This window comes from Siniperca chuatsi, linkage group LG2, assembly GCF_020085105.1.
Source record: "Siniperca chuatsi isolate FFG_IHB_CAS linkage group LG2, ASM2008510v1, whole genome shotgun sequence".
Classification (NCBI taxonomy): Eukaryota; Metazoa; Chordata; class Actinopteri; order Centrarchiformes; family Sinipercidae; genus Siniperca; species Siniperca chuatsi.
This window is the reverse complement of record NC_058043.1, coordinates 32,931,152-32,947,443: the sequence shown is the minus strand read 5'-3', so window position 1 is coordinate 32,947,443 and position 16,292 is coordinate 32,931,152. Positions and strand designations below refer to the sequence as shown.

At 40.3% G+C, this 16,292-nt stretch overlaps 1 protein-coding gene across 11 annotated transcripts in view; it reads right to left on the bottom strand.

Moving 5' to 3' along the window:
- Nucleotides 1-2,178: 2,178 nt before the first annotated feature.
- The window catches only part of setd5 (SET domain containing 5), a 44,073-nt gene continuing 29,959 nt past the window's right edge, over nucleotides 2,179-16,292 (bottom strand). For 8 of the 11 annotated variants that reach the window (XM_044175194.1, XM_044175185.1, XM_044175212.1 and 5 more), the window contains 7 exons: nucleotides 12,270-12,326; nucleotides 11,633-12,118; nucleotides 11,132-11,224; nucleotides 6,034-6,320; nucleotides 5,775-5,896; nucleotides 5,482-5,570; nucleotides 2,179-4,767 (listed from right to left, as the gene is read on the bottom strand). In XM_044175194.1, coding sequence (XP_044031129.1) covers nucleotides 4,204-4,767; nucleotides 5,482-5,570; nucleotides 5,775-5,896; nucleotides 6,034-6,320; nucleotides 11,132-11,224; nucleotides 11,633-12,118; nucleotides 12,270-12,326 — 1,698 coding nt within the window. In that variant the 3' untranslated portion in view covers nucleotides 2,179-4,203. Of the gene's footprint in view, nucleotides 4,768-5,481; nucleotides 5,571-5,774; nucleotides 5,897-6,033; nucleotides 6,321-11,131; nucleotides 11,229-11,632; nucleotides 12,119-12,269; nucleotides 12,327-16,292 lie in introns of those variants that run through there. The other 3 variants (XM_044175220.1, XM_044175272.1, XR_006375606.1) reach the window with 2 other exon arrangements.

Genomic DNA, 16,292 nt, shown 5'->3' with positions numbered 1-16,292 from the left:
AGCGCCGGAGCTCCCCACCAACATACCTGTTCACTCACTCGCTTCAATTAGTGTCTGTGTGCCTGCCGCCTTCAGGAGGGAGCAAACGGAAACACCAGAAATGTGTTTTTCCACATGCTTTCTGGAACTCATTCAAGCCCATGAGTGTAATCTGGCGCTCAGAGGCAGCTTTCCCAAACTGTTCTGTGGTCTCACCCTGATAGAAACACTGGCATGTTTGGGTGGACGACAAATGCCTTGGAAATGCTTTTTAGGGCACCGACAGTGAGAAGCATGTCTTTGTTGATTCTGAGGAAAGACATAAATTAGCCATAAAAATAAATGAAATTGTTTGCAATGTACATTATTTACAGAGCTGACTGAAAAGTATTAGTAGCTTTGGAAACCACTAATACAGTTAATAATTTATAGCCTATATATGGCTTCATGGACAAATGAATGAGTATGTAGTAGTAAATCAAAAGGAAGGTAAGATATGACATCCAGTGATCCACCAAGACCTACAGCCACCTTTGTATGATTTTTGGAGTGTAAAGAAAATAGAAGTCTGAAAATATGAGAAAACTGCAATACATCCCTGTATTTTAAGATTAGCAATTATAAAGACAGAGAGAATAATCTCAACAACAGTGAACCTTTCTATCGTGTTGCTTACACATACTGAGAAACCAAGTCACATCTCCTCCTTCTTTGCATTATTCACCTGTAGCTCAATGCTTTCCTCTAGTGGATAAAGACAGCACTGATGTTCTATTCTCCAAGACAACAGTTACTGTAAAAAAAAAAAAAAAGTCAAAAAACACAAAAAAAGCTCAGTCAGGAATTTGTTAGGAAAAGCGTAATGAGATAACTTGAATGAATTGGCACTATACAAATAAAATTTAATTGAATGTATTTTAATTGAATTGAGAGGTTATTTATTTTCACCAAATACTTAAACATACCTAATCAATTCTCATATATTTCATTCCATGATAAAATATATCAAGGATTTCTTTGAGGGAAAATTTTGTTAGGAAATTTTCTTGGATGGATGTGTTAAGTTCAAACACAGATGGACTTTGAAATTAGTTAAGGTTATTCGTAATGTTAAGTGATGGAGATGATTTAAATACAGTTTTGAAAGAGAAATCTGAATAATTATGTTGAAAGAATACAGAATTTCTTTACTTGTATTGAAAAATGGATATTCAGCCTTTTTACCCATCGATGAGTTAAGATGAAAAGGTGTATTTGTTGGAAAACATTGTGAAAGGTTGATTGTAATGTTATGCTCTAATTATGGAGTATGGTCATAGATGCTTTTCTTGCAATTTTCGTATCAATTTAGGCTAATGATATTTTGTAAAGACTATTTTTGAAGAAAAGGATGATTGTAATATTTTGTATATATGGTATCTATGGTAATTTATTGATCACATGACATCAATGTATTGTATAAAAGGAAACCATAAGCAGCCTCAGGAAGCACCCTGATGAAGGCAAGATAGGCGAAAATGAATTGAAGCTCGCACTGGTCTGCATCTTGCTATGTGTGCATTCTCAAAGTAAGAAAAGGAAGTTATGTTTAAAAATCATTGAAGTGTATCCACACCAAAATCTAACTAGCCCATGGCCTCTTCTATTGCCACACTCAGGGTTTTGACATACCCATACACGAAGATGATTTTTTGTTTTGTCTGATGTTTTGTTGGTTTTTATACTACGGTCCTGAGAGAAATGACATTTCAATTGACCTGTATTTTTTTATGGTTTAAAGTAAACTTGAGTTTTCCACTGAATTTCATTAAAATGGTACCAGGTTTTTAAATATATCCTGGTAACTAGCAAACAGAAGCAAAAACCAACATCACTGTGGCCTAAAGAATCCATTCTGCTGGGTGAAACCAGGCTTTGCAATGGGCAGAAAAAGAGATCATCAATCAGAGCTAGGCCTTAAAACAGCAGGAGACATTTATGCATCCTCAAGCGCTGTGTCCACTGTAGTCCTAAAATGAATCTTGGAAGATACAAAAAACTTGTCCAAAACAGTTCAGACATCTACCACAATAATGAAGTCACAGTGTAAAAAGTGAATGATTGATTTGATGAAATACCATTATCATCCGCGCTTGGACTGCTGTGACGTGTGCAAAAGTGACTCCCTCAAATGACACATCACAATGGCAGTTTTCAAAATACATTACCATCATGATTATTTTATTATCAAAATGCATTACATCTCTTGCTTCTTAAACCTTTTGGAGGGGAACAATTGAAATAGTTACTTCTATGATCTGTGTAAAAATAAAACCAAACCAACAGAATGACCTTTACAAAACAAAAAGAGAATGCAGCATCTGGTTTTTGGAGGAACCCAGGAACAGACCCAATGATTAGCTTCCAACCACCTGTCAAAGTTGGTCACTCAGACCCTAAAAACAAATGTCATGCGATAAATTCAGTGTACTATATTTTCTCCATACAGGTCTGTATCACATTTCTTTCTATACAAGTACACATGATGATACATATTGTCCTATTGTGTCTTTTAGGTTGTATTTCTTTCATTTTAAAGGTGCTGGTTAATTTTGGGTCACAATTAGATTTTTTCAAACTGTCAAACATTCATGTAACATGAGTACCCTTCTGTGTGTTGGTGGACTGGGGGGGAGTGGTGGTGGGTGTGGTCGGTCCTTGAAGTCTTCCACACATACACGGCTGTTATCCACATCCGGTCAAAAAGAAAAGTCTCGGGGAGGAGAGGGCGACTCCTGCTGCCGCCCAGCTGTCAGCTTAACGTCGGTTTGAGGTCCCACTGCGGCGGTCAGGAGAACTGTCTCTTTCTTACTAGTCAGTTTGTGAGGATCAGAGTTAAAAGGAAAAATAAAAATACAGCATTCTGTGGAAAGGGAAGCAGCTCTCACAGGAGAAAAATAGCAGCTTTTTTACCTAGGTTTTATAAACAATCCAAACACTCATTCAAAGATCCCTTTTCCGGTTTTCCTTGGTGTCACACGGAATGCAAGGATTGGTCAGAAGAAATACACATATATATATATATATATATTTAAAGAAATTCTGCAGAATAAAAACAGTCAAACCCAACATTTTAGCTTAGAAATAAAGTTGGATTATTCGCCTCTTATTTTGTTCCTGCATTCCATTGCTATATGATTAGTATGAATTTGGAGAAAAATAAAACTGAATTCAACTGATATCATGACAAGATGAATGCAGCAATATGTGGGGAACATAACTGGATTTCAAATTTATTGGAAAAAACAAGAATGCAGCACCATGATTCATAAGACCTGTATGTCTCAAGTACAATATCAGAAGTCTACAGTGAAGTTTTCCTAATGTGAAATCAAAACAGTCCAGTGGGGATGAGAGAACAGGATCGAACCCAAAACAACAGAAAATTGGAACAGACGGAGAACCTCGAGAAAAAAAGGGCTGTTTTCATTTTTAGTGAGAGAACATGGAAGCTGGTAATCATATGGAATGATCCTATCCAAGGAGAACCCCTTCTCCCCGCCTCTGTAATGCATCTTTAGAACGGATGATTAACATGTCGCCTCTGCTTGCATTATTTCCCCCTTTATAAATCAAACACTTATTTACTGCAGCACAGACTCGGCCACTCGCCAAATCAAAAAAGTAACATTGACCAATTTTTTTTTAAAAATAAAACAACTCTTGCTTTCAGTTACATATGCATCTCAGCATTTATCCAACCTGGGTACCATGACGACAGGTACAGCATTTTATAAGTTTGTACAGACATTTGTGTGGAAGTTTTTACTTTCCGACATTATAGAGCCTGTTTGCACAGTCCGGCACATGAGGAAACATTGGGGACAATTTCAAGTTACATGTGATTTCTTGTTTGTTTTTTTCCAGAATGTGTTATCCAAATCGCTTTTCCACTGATTCCGTAATGATGTCCAAAGTCAATGATTAGCTTTGTGCAGAATGCGGTAATTTGTTTTTTTTTTCGGAAAACAAAAAAGAAAAGACAGAAAATAAGAAAAGGAGAAATCCGTAAAGAAGTCCTTGCTCCTCTTAGGTCTGTACATTTCCCCTCCCCAAACTCCCTGAGCCCCATTTCACCACAGCTTTAGGGGTTGAGGAGGTATACACCTTCATACACACTCACACGCACTCACACATACATACACACACACACACACACACACACACACACACTTGAACAAGGTCCTAAAAGCTTCCTGACTGTGTCCTTACTCCGGGTCCCTGGAGGGGGGAGTGCTGGAACTGACTGAGGCTTGTCCCTCGCTGTGGGTAGTGTGTCGGTCCAGAGGCCGACAGCAGCCTGGAGCCGGCCTGCAGCGCCGTCTGGCCAGGGCTGCCTGACTTCAGGCTGCGAGAGGCCTGCTGCTGACTCCCTCTGGAGGCCTGAGCACCCAAGTCTATTTTAGTCTGCCCGGCCCTGGGTCCCGGGGTGTGGGTCCCCAGCAGGCCGCTGCTGTTCAAAAGGCTCGCTTTTAAGTGGCTGCTGCTGTAGCCGTGGCCTCCGTCCACGTTACTGCCGCCACTCTGCTGGTGTAGAGAGCCCGCTGGCGGCCTGGAGTCTGAGGAAGAGGTGGGGGTGTGACTGGGATAGGAGGATGGAGGGTGGTCCTGGGACAGTCCAGGGTGAGAGGAAGAGGGGCGTGGGTAGAAGCTCTGGCCTGATGAGGGACTGTAGGAACCCCGGAATGGAGAGTTGGAGGTTTGCTGGAGGAACGACGGGCTGTCGGTCTGCTGGTGGCTTTCTGATGACTGAACACACACAAAAGACACACACACTCTTTTGTGACTAACATATTTCTAAGGCTGCATTCGTGTCATGTGGAAAAGAAGGTAGTGAAGTGAAAGATTCCCATGGTTACAAAATTCAAGTATTCATGCCATTGGACAAATCAAGATGGCATCTGCAGGTATTAACTAACAATGAATTTCATTTACAAACTGAATAAATATTTATCTTGTTTGTGGGGCTAAAAACAATGTGCATATTCAAAAAAAAAGTGCTAAATGAGGGTTTATAAATCTTTGATGGACTTCTGTATTATTTACCAGCAAGTTGGATATATAAGACTTTCAGAAAAATGCCGGATTCCAACTGATAATTAGCAATTGAATGTTTATGTAAATGTTATAGGTCTGAAAATGCTAATTACTTCCATATGATTTAAATGCAGCATTGGCCTGACATGGCGGGTAACACATCAAAAAAACAAATAAAAATGTTGCCAAAATGCATTGAAGATATGATGACTGAAAACCAACAGGAATGTTTTCAGTGACACACTGACCTCATTAACAATACAATTAAATCGAGTGTGTCTTGAATACAAATAGCAACACAGAAATAGACACTAAACAAGGCAAATGGTTATCAGGCAGCTTGTATACTAATATCACTGTCACAAATAACTTGTCCGCATACTGGTGTTTGGGAAAGAAGTGATATAAATGGTTTGTACAGGCTACCTGGTGTGAGTACACAGAGGGACTGTATCTGTGTGGACTCTTCATGGGAGAAGCCATGCATGCTGCCTGCATCTCATATCGATCTGCATCTGAAAACACAGAAAGGAGGATCAATTCCAGCACTGAAAAAAAAAACCTGTTCTCATTAGGGAAGTTAAAGCACAAGATATACTGATGTAAATTTACTTCTGTAGTTATTCTTATGTATATTCTTGTTTTTGATACACCATAGTTGTGGCTTCATCAGCCCAATTTGTGTGCAGGGATCCCTGAAGTTTCTAATGTCTTCATACCAGATTCCTTCTCTGTAGAGCCATCACTCCTCTTGTGAATCCGTTCCATCTTGATGCTTCTTAGCACTCGCTCCAGAACCCCCTGACCTTCCCTTAGACGTTCAACAGTAGTGGGGACCATCCTTGGAAAAATCAAAAAATAAAGGTTATCTACCAGTCAGCTCTGATGAAGAACAAATCCTGAACACTATCAGATCAGTTCAAAACATGACTTAAGAACTTCCAGGTGATGTCACATGTACTGAGAGGTGTCTCTCACCACTGGTTGTTGCTGTCCTGGCGTCTGGACTGCACTGACGAGCCCTGGTGGTCTGGAGGACTGACCTCCTCTATCTGTGGGATGGAGGTGGTGTGTGTTGAGGAAGAGAATGAGCTGTGTGGGGAGGCCAGGGACTGCATCTGCTGATGGGAATGGGAATGATGAGAGTCCTGGCTGTAGTGGGAGCCAGGCCGGGTGGGGGTGCTACCCAGAGACGAGCTACTGCCGACTGGCTCTGAGTCGCGACTGCTGCCCTGCTTCCTCTTACGGTACTCCAGCAAAGACACCTGAGGCAGCAGACAGAGGTGAGGTGCTATTAAATACCTGTTGTTGGAAGGACTGAAACACAGTCTGTTGAGCAGGTTTAACATACAACTTCATGTCATTCACACTGATGCTGGGTCGCTGACTGAATCATATCATTCACCAAAACTGAGTGATGGGCAGACCGCATGCACCACACCAGAGAGGACTCACCTGGAAACAGTATAACTATTCCATATGACAGAAAGAAAAACACCTTAATCACCATGGAAATTACCTTTGACATGACAATGACACTGTATGCATCTTTTTTTTGTTCCATTCCATTAACATACTTCTAGTCATGAGAAAGGCTCAAATACAACATACTTTGGATCACTTTGTGTTCTGAATGCACTGTTAGTAACATACAGCATCTAAAGCTTTGACAAAAGAGCAGGCAACTTTAAATGCACCACGCCATGATGCAACCACATTGAAACAACTAATACACAAACACTCATTTCAATGTCCACAGAAAGTTCAAGCACACACACAACATATACACACACCTCCACTATTAACAATGAGAATGAGAGCACTCATCCCAGCTTAATGTCGTCATAACAGAAAACGCTTGTGGGAACAGAGGGGGGTATATGAAAGAGGCAGATGAGCGGGATGATGACCACACAGTCAGATACTGACATGGATGGCTCTTTGCAATTGCGTAATATTACATATAGGGGAGACTGCAGGTCAAACCAAAGCCATACTTTTGTATCAAAAAAGGTCTCGGATTGGTTTTCTGTTCCAGTACCATAAAAACTGTTTAAAGGAAAACTACGGTTAATTACAACTAGAGTTTTATTTTGAGTCATCACTTCTATTGGTTCTGATAACATTGTACTCGCCAAAGTAATTGCTGAGATCTGACAAACACCTGGGTTAGTCAAACTTATTTTGAAGAGATAACAAAGGCGAATGGGAAAAATATTGTCTAAACTGCCTGTTATAAACATCCATTACAGACTTTGTTTCAACTTTGACCTACTGTACTTGCCACAGCTGTTAACAGTGCATCTGGAAAGTATTCACAGCACATCATTTTTTCCACATTGTTTTGTTAAGCCATATTCCAAAATGGATTAAATAAATTATTTTCCTCAAAATTCTACAAACAATACCCCATAATGACCACGTGAAAGAAGCTTGTTTGAAATCTTTGCAAATGTATTAAAAAAAAAAAACATGTACATAAGTATTCACAGCCTTTGCTCAATACTTTGTTGAAGCACCTTTGGCACCAATTACAGCGTCAAGTCGTTTTGAGTATGATGCTACAAACTTGGCACAACTATTTTCGGGTAGTTTCTCCCCTTCTTCTTTGCAGGACCTTTTAAGCGCCATCAGGTTGGATGGGGAGCGTTGGTGCACAGCCATTTTCAGATCTCTCCAGAGATGTTCAATCGGGTTCAAGTCTGGGCTCTGGCTGGGCCACTAGAGGACATTCACAGAGTTGTCCCGTAACCACTCCTTTGTTATGTTGGCTGTGTGTTTAGGGTCGTTGTCCTGTTGGAAGATGAACCTTCGCCCCAGTCTGAGGTCCAGAGTGCTCCGGAGCAGGTTTTCATCAAGGATGTCTCTGTACATTGCTGCATTCATCTTGCCCTCGATCCTAACTAGTCTCCCAGTTCCTGCCGCTGAAAAACATCCCTTCAGCATGAGGCTACCACCACCATGCTTCACTGTAGGGATGGTATTGGCCAGGTGATGACGGTGCCTGGTTTCCTCCAGACAAGATGCTTGCTATTCAGGCCAAAGAGTTCAGTCTTTGTTTCACCAGACCAGAGAATTTAGTTTCTCATGGTCTGAGAGTCCTTCAGGTGCCTTTTGGCAAACTTCAGGCGGGCTGTCATGTGCTTTTTACTGACGAGTGGCTTCTGTCTGGCCACTCTACCATACAGGCCTGATTGGTGGAGTGCTGCAGAGATGTTTGTTCTCCTGGAAGGTTCTCCTCTCTCCATAGAGAAACACTGGAGCTCTGTCAGAGTGACCATTGGGTTCTTGGTCACCTCCCTGACTAAGGCCCTTCTCCACTGATCGCTCAGTTTGGCCGGGGCGCACAGCTCTTGGAAGAGTCCTGGTGGTTCCAAACTTCTTCCATTTACGGATGATGGAGGCCACTGTGCTCACTGGGGCCTTCAATGCTGCAGAAATTTTTCTGTACCCTGCCCCAGATCTGTGCCTCGACACAATCCTGTCTCAGAGGTCTACAGACAATTCCTTGGACTTCATGGCTTGGTTTTTGACGTGCACTGTTAACTGTGTGACCTTATATATACAGACAGGTTTGTGCCTTTCCAAAACATGTCCAATCAACTGAATTTACCACAGGTGCACTCCAATCAAGTTGTAGAAACATCTCAAGTATGATCAGTGGAAAAAGAAAGCACTTGAGGTCAATTTTGAGTGTCAAGGCAAAGGCTGTGAATAGCAGCCATTCAGAGACCCCACAACAACATCCAAAGAACTGTAGGTCAGTGTTCATGACTCCACCATAAGAAAGAGACTGGGCAAAAATGGCCTGCATGGCAGAGTTCCAAGACGAAAACCACTGCTGAACAAAAAGAACATTAAGGCTCGTCTCATTTTTGCCAGAAAACATCTTGATGATACTCAAGACTTGGGGATAATACTCCGTGGACTGAAGAGACAAAAGTTGAACTTTTCAGAAGGTGTGTGTCCCATTACATCTGGCGTAAAAGTAACACCGCATTTCAGAAAAAGTAGAACAGTAAAATATGGTGGCGATAGTGTGATGGTCTGGGGATGTTTTGCTGCTTCAGGACCTGGAAGACTTGCTGTGATAAATGGAACCAGGAATTCTGCTGTCTACCAAAAACTCTACCAAGGATGTCCGGCCATCTGTTTGTGACCTCAAGCTGAAACGAACTTGGGTTCTGCAACAGGACAATGATCCAAAACACACCAGCAAGTCCACCTATGAATGGCTGAAGAAGAACAAAATGAAGACTATCGCAAATGCTTGATCGCAGTTGCTGGTGCTAAGGGTGGCCCAACCAGTTATTAGGTTTAGGGGGAAATCACTATTTCACACAGGGCCATGTAGGTTTGGATTTTGTTTTCCCTTAATAATAACAACCTTCATTTAAAAACTGCATTTTGTGTTTACTTGTTATCTTTGACTAATATTTAAATTTGTTTGATGATTTGAAACATTTAAGTGTGACAAACATGCAAAAAAATAAATCAGGAAGGGGGCAAACACTTTTTCACGCCACTTTATGTACATGTAAGTTTTTTGTTTTTTATTTTTAATAAATTTGCAAAGATTTCAAACAAACTTCTTTCATGTTGTCATTATGGTGTATTATTTGTAGAAATTTGAGGAAAATAATGAATTTAATCCATTTTGGAATAAGGCTGTTACATAAAAAAGAGAAGCACTGTGAATACTTTCCGGATGCACTGTACACTCAGTTTTCCTGTGCAATAAGGGGCTATTAGCAACATTTCAGGTGTGTTCACTTTTAGTTTTATCCCTAAATAAAGTGGTTTAGATCTGGCTAATCTATTGGCTAGTTAAGGTCAGTGTTCATGACTCCACCATAAGACCAGACACTATTGGCTAGTGTACAACCTGTCTGATCATCTGACTGCTTATCATTAGACCTATTTAAATCAACGATGTTGCCACATCTCAAGATCTCAGTAAATACTATGGTGAGTACAATGTCTTATAGAACCAATAGCTGGAGGTACAAAAATAAAATTCAAGTTGTAATTATAGTTTGTTTGTAATAACATCATTTTCCTTTAATGCATTAACTTTTGTTTATCTGTTGTCTAGATGGGTCAACTGACCCAATTCTGACTCAACTTGAGTCATTAGTCACTTCAAGCTGAATTTTAGTGTGAGCGAGCAAATTCTAAATAATAACTGATCTGACTTATCTGAATATCACACAGCATATGATTCCATACACACAGTAACATTAAATATGGACAGGTGACATTTCTTTGAAAAATGTATATCCATTATTTTGGCTGGTGAACATTAATCTGGACCTTCATTTTTACTCTTTGTAACAAGGATTGATGTTGGTACTTTTGAAATATGTAGTGGGCATGTATGGAAGAGCAGGATGTGAGGTATTTTAAGATCACATATCATGTTTTAGATATCTTCTTTCTAAATATCTAGCGTGGCTTGTCTGACATGTGATGAGTTCTGGGCCAACATTGCTAGTGGCCATTGATTTTTCAAGTGCAATCCCTTATATCTACCCTCACATTTAAAGGACTATGTGATGTGATCAGCTGCATAAACATGTTAGCTCAGTGTTATGTGACTAGAAAAACCTATAAAAACTCCAAGAGGCATCCATTTGTCACATCTTTAATTCACCCTGAGCCCCAGAACTTTCCCATGGTACCTTGTGATATTGCATGTTTTTTGCTTTAAACCACACTGGTAAATTTAGCCTTGCTAGGGGTGGATGGATCATTGATCACAGTTTGGAAAGAGCCATGGATGAGATGGAGCAAAGACACATGGGCTTCATCTCAAAACCATCATGAGAATTCATGAACCACCGGCCTCTTGTTTTGAAGGCAATGGATGAACCTTTACACACTTCAATGAATTTGACTGAAATGGCATAATAACTTAAAACTCCTGCTCAAAACCTTAGAGTCATAATTCAATGTAGGTTTGGAGGAGGGGAGGGGACAGAGCTGTCGGAGCATGGGGTGGGTGTTGTATGCAGATGCAAAGAAACAATATTTACATGCACACTTCTAAAGATGTAGTTGTAGGGAGAATATTCACCATATTTTGTACTGGCTTGTATTCACTTCTTACAGCTATAGCCTGGTAATCTGGCTTCCCTGTCAGCAGACTAATGGTATGCTGGTTGGCCCTCTGCCTTGGAAGAAAAGTGGAAGAGAGACTTGGCAAAAAGTGTCAAGGAGCAGCGAGGGGGAGGAAGGGGACTGAGGGAGAGGAGGGGGGAGGGAAGGGTCAAAGCTACAGAGTCGAAATCATTTCAGATATACACATAGAATGGTTAAATATGTTTTTTTAAATGCCTGTTGCTTTTGGATTTGACCACCTGACACAAGGGACCAATTGATATATTTAAGACAAAGTCAACGGGCAAACACAGAGCAAGGGGAAAAGCACATCATGAGGTTTGGCTTTTCAGTTTGCACATATCACACTCAAAGTCATTCGTGCTTGAAAAGAACAGATGAAACTCCTTAAGATTTACCTGAAAAACTGATTAAAAACATTTTTCACATTCTTATCATTAAGATGTGGAGAACTTGCCTTCTTCTTTTGTGGTGGATTGCTGGTGTGAGGAGGTGTGCCGCTATCTGGGTAGCCTCCCCCATAATGAGGCTCGCCATAGGGTGACATGGGGCTGGGGCCCACATCTCCTAGCAGCCCCTGGCCGCTTATGGAACTGTGGAAGGACTCTGCTGGGGAGAAGCCACCTTCTGACTGGGAGAGGCGGTGGTCAGTGGCCACAGGGTTCCCCAGGTTTGCGTTGAGGGGCGAGCAGGTGTATATGAGGTTAAACTCTGTCCTGAAGGCCTGCTCCCTGTTTTGGGGGGTTAGGTCTGAGGAAGGACAGGACACTGGGTTTAGGGAACTGGTCCCTACAGATGATGGACCCTGGGAATCGTGGCCTGAAGGGCCTCCAGGAAGGGAAAAGTCATCTGAGGCAACAGCCACAGGGCTCTCCAAGCTGGAGGGGAGTGACAGGTCCGGGAACTGGGGCCGAGGGACATCAAAGTCTGTCTGAAGACAAGGCTGAAGGCAGAGAAAGAATAGAGAGAAGTGGAAAGACAGAGGGAGGGGACAAAATTAATTAAGACAAATTTGAGTAACAAGTCAGCAGTTAGTAGCATTTAACGGTTTGCATTAGCAATTAAGAGTTAGTGGCAGAGAAATGGGAGTGTACCTCAGGAGAGATGGACTCCGGCCGGTGAACAGGAGACGCCTCAGGGGATGATATGTTCTAGAGAGAAAGCAAAGTTTATTAGAAACTTCATAGTGTCAAACACACATGATGTGTTTGAAATATAAATTATGGAAATCTTGGAATCTGCCCAAGTATATTAACAGCAAATTACATTTCATTGGTGTTAAAGTCTAGCAGTTCTTGTTACTGTGTTTAATTAAAAACAAATATTTAATTATGTCAAGCACCAAAAGGTTAATTTGCATACAAACAGTTTATCCTCAATGATTAACCATGTTCCCCAGTTATAATTTTGAATAATTACAACACTAACTATACTCTAGGGGGGGTTAAATTGACTGACTTGCCCTTTTACACTGGACAAAAAGACCCGCTAACATCTGGCTTTTGTCTTCAGTTTTAAAGGGTACAATCGCCATTCACTCCCAGGTCAAATGACTCTGCAGTACACACTCAACTCAGCTTTATTTATGTAGCACCTTTCATACAAACATGTAGCCCAAAGTGCTTTACATAGTAAAATTACCACCCCACCCCCAAAAACAACTCTAAACATTTTTTAAGACTAAAATCACATTAGATTAAATTACAATAAAACAATAAAGTGATAGAAGTCAATACATAGAACTCAAGAGAATAAAAAATAAAATAAAAACCAAGGATAAAAATAATGTAAAAAACAACTTTACTCCAAATTAAAATTAAAAGCCAGATTAAAAAGATAGGTCTTTCTTAATTTCCTTTTTAAAATACCGAGAGAGGTTGCCATTCTAATATCCAGAGGCAGTGAGTTCCACAGTTTAGGGGCATAAGAACAGAAGGCACTCAGATACACAGATACTTTTATGGGATACATAAGGAACATTTTAAAGAAAAGCGGTGCAGGACCTTAGTAATCTGGCTGGAATATAAAATGAGAGAAGGTCTCTGATGTAGGGAGGAGCAAGCTCATTTAAAGCTTTATAAAAGAAGTAAAAGAAAATCAATTCTAAAAGATACAGGTAACCAGTGCAGAGTCTTAAGTACTGGGGTCTTATTTAGTTAAGACTCTGGCCACAGCATTCTCAACTAGTTGTAGTTTTCTTTAGTTGTAGTTGTAGTTACTAGTTGTAGACTTTTTGGGTAATCCAGTAAAAAGTGAATTACACTAGTCTAAACGGCTAGTAATAAAAGCATGAGTGAGTATTTCAGCATCTTTCTGAGTTAAAAAAGGTCTGACATTGGCAATATGGAAAAAATATGTTTTAATGATCTTGTTAAAATGAGAAATAAAATTTAAATAAGAATCTAAAATCACTCCCAGGTTTGGGATGTTAGATTTAACCTGTATACTAAGACCACCAAGCATTGAGTGCAGTTTTTTTCTCGTGGTGCTTTTGGTCCTATTAATAGAATCCCAGTTTTTTCTTCATTTAGCTTTAAAAAGTTTTTACCCATCTATACATTAATGTCAGAGAGACAGGCAACGAGAGCAAGCAGTGCATTGGGGTCATTTGGAGAGACCGAGATGTACAATTGCATGCCATCAACATAAAAATGGTAGTTGGTAGACACGGTGATGGTTAATAATGTTTCCAAGTGGGAGCATATATAATGAAAACGAAATTGGGCCAAGAATGCTTCCTTGAGGAATGCCATTATCAATACTTTGAGTCTCTGATACATGAGCACCCAGGCTGACAAAAAACTGTCTATCAGTTAAATATGACTGAAACCAAGCTAAAACACTGTCAGAGAGACCCACCCATTTCTCGAGTCTGTCAATACAAATTTTGTGGTCGATTGTGTCGAATTCTGCACTGAGGTCTAAGAGAGGAAGGACAGTAACATTGTTTGCATCCACAATAATTCTCAGGTTATTTACAACTTTCAGTAGTGCTGTCTCTATGCTGTGGTTCGTTCGATAACCAGATTGCAGTCTTTCTAAAATGCTGTTGTTGTTTAGATGAACAAGTAGTTGATTAAAAACTATTTCCTCTAAAAGTTTACCAAGTAAAAGTAGATTAGAAATGGGTCTGTAACTGCTTAGTTCAGAGTGATCTAGATTGGATTTCTTGTGGAGAGGTCTTACCATTGAAGTCTTGAAAGCTGTGGGGAAGATACCTGAATTAAGAGAGGAGTTTATTATACTTGTTTCTTTGGAGAGGCTATGGAAGCAGGATTTAAACAGTTTGGTTGGGATGGGGTCTATGACACACATGGAAGACTTCATCCTGCTAATTTCTTCACTGATGGTGTCTTCTCACATTATATCTAAGGATGACATCATAGATGGGGGACGACGGGCAGGGAGAGCCCAGGTCGTTTGAGTGTCTGCATTTACAATGCTTGGTCTTAAAGAGACGATTTTGTCTTTTAAAAAAATGAAGCAAATTCTTCACATCTAAGAGTTGAGTTATTATAAAGACTGAGAGCAGGCGATGGATTTAGAAGACAGTCAATTGTGGGGAAAAAAGCACCATGTGATTATTTTGTTTTTCTGAGATAATCTTTGAGAACTGGGCTGTCTTTCTTTCCTGACTGCATTATTGTACATTTTAACTTGATCCTTAAAAATATCTATAAGTGAACATGTAGTTTGCTTTTCCTCCACCGTTTCTCAGCTTTTCGACAAATTGCTGCAGTTGTAGACTTGTTTTTGTTTGCGCAGGAGCAACTGTATCTAATGAGAATCTTAATTTATCATTAAAATTGTCCACAAGGTCATCAATTGAGCCAGTGGTGGATGGAGGAAAGGTGTTCACCAGATCTGAAAATCAATAACTTCATTGTTAACTTCATTGTTAATATTACGTTTCACAACGACAGTCTCTGGACGGTCATGTGATTCAGAGAGAGTGGTGTTAAAAAAGACACAGAAATGATCAGAGACAGGGACCTTGTCTAGTGGAGTATAAAAACGTGAAATTAGGAGAAGACTAACAACGTAGCTGAAGCAGTTGAAGTCAGCCAGGTTTCAGTTAAAAATTAAAAGCTATGGACATGTTCAGACAAAAGAAATCATTAATATAAAACATCTTGCTGGAGAGGGATCTAATATTCAAAGGCGATGTGAGGATATACCCCGATATTTCTTTGTGTTATTGCGACAGCCGACTATTACAGGAATGGAGAATATTTCACTCTTCACAACTGTAGAAGTTTGGTAGGAACAGGAGGGTATTGTTAGGGTTTGACTTTGCGAAGTGACTGATCTATGACTGATTCCTAGATGTCAGTGTTTTGATGGTTTACAGGACTTCGGTGTGAGATCTATATTGTGGGCTAATCAACAAAAGGAATGCCCATTGCACAGGTCAGTCCTTTCAGCCAGATATGCAGGTGGCGCATTCGGCTGAATTTCACATCTCTGAACTGAGGAGAAGGCAGGGGTCTTTAGAGTTTCAGATTAATTAGAGTTTTAAAGTCATCCTTCAACTTTTGTTGAAGATTGATGTCATTAGACCCAACACGTGTGACCACTGAGCAGCTATCTTTTTAGCCTATACTGAGGCAGTGTCAATAAAACTGGACAAAAGAATAACCTTCTGTTTTAATTCATCTGATAGTCTGCGGATGTCTTCTTTGAGGTGAGTGATACTCCTATTTGCTTTTTGTTTGCGGCAGTCAGGACACGGCATGGCAAGGAATGTCAGCTGGGAATAAATCACTCGAAAGGAAAAGCCGATAAAAGGACCGAGGCATGAGATACGCAAGATAAAAAGTAACAAAATAAAAGTTGTTATAAAATGATTAAGATCACTAAAACCATGTTTAAAACCACTATTGAAAGCGACTACAGTCAAAATTTGCTGCTGTCAGCATGAAGGCACAAGTCAACAGGTGCTGCTCAAGTGCAACACAATGGTACGGGTATTTATCGTCTCCGGCTCCGATCGGCAGTGATGTAAACATGACACCCGGATGGACACGCAAATTTTCGCCCCTTTACCAGCGCGACTCTTTCATCTGTTTCTATCTGCGGATGTCTATAAAGGTCTCATCCATATGTTTATGTAGTAG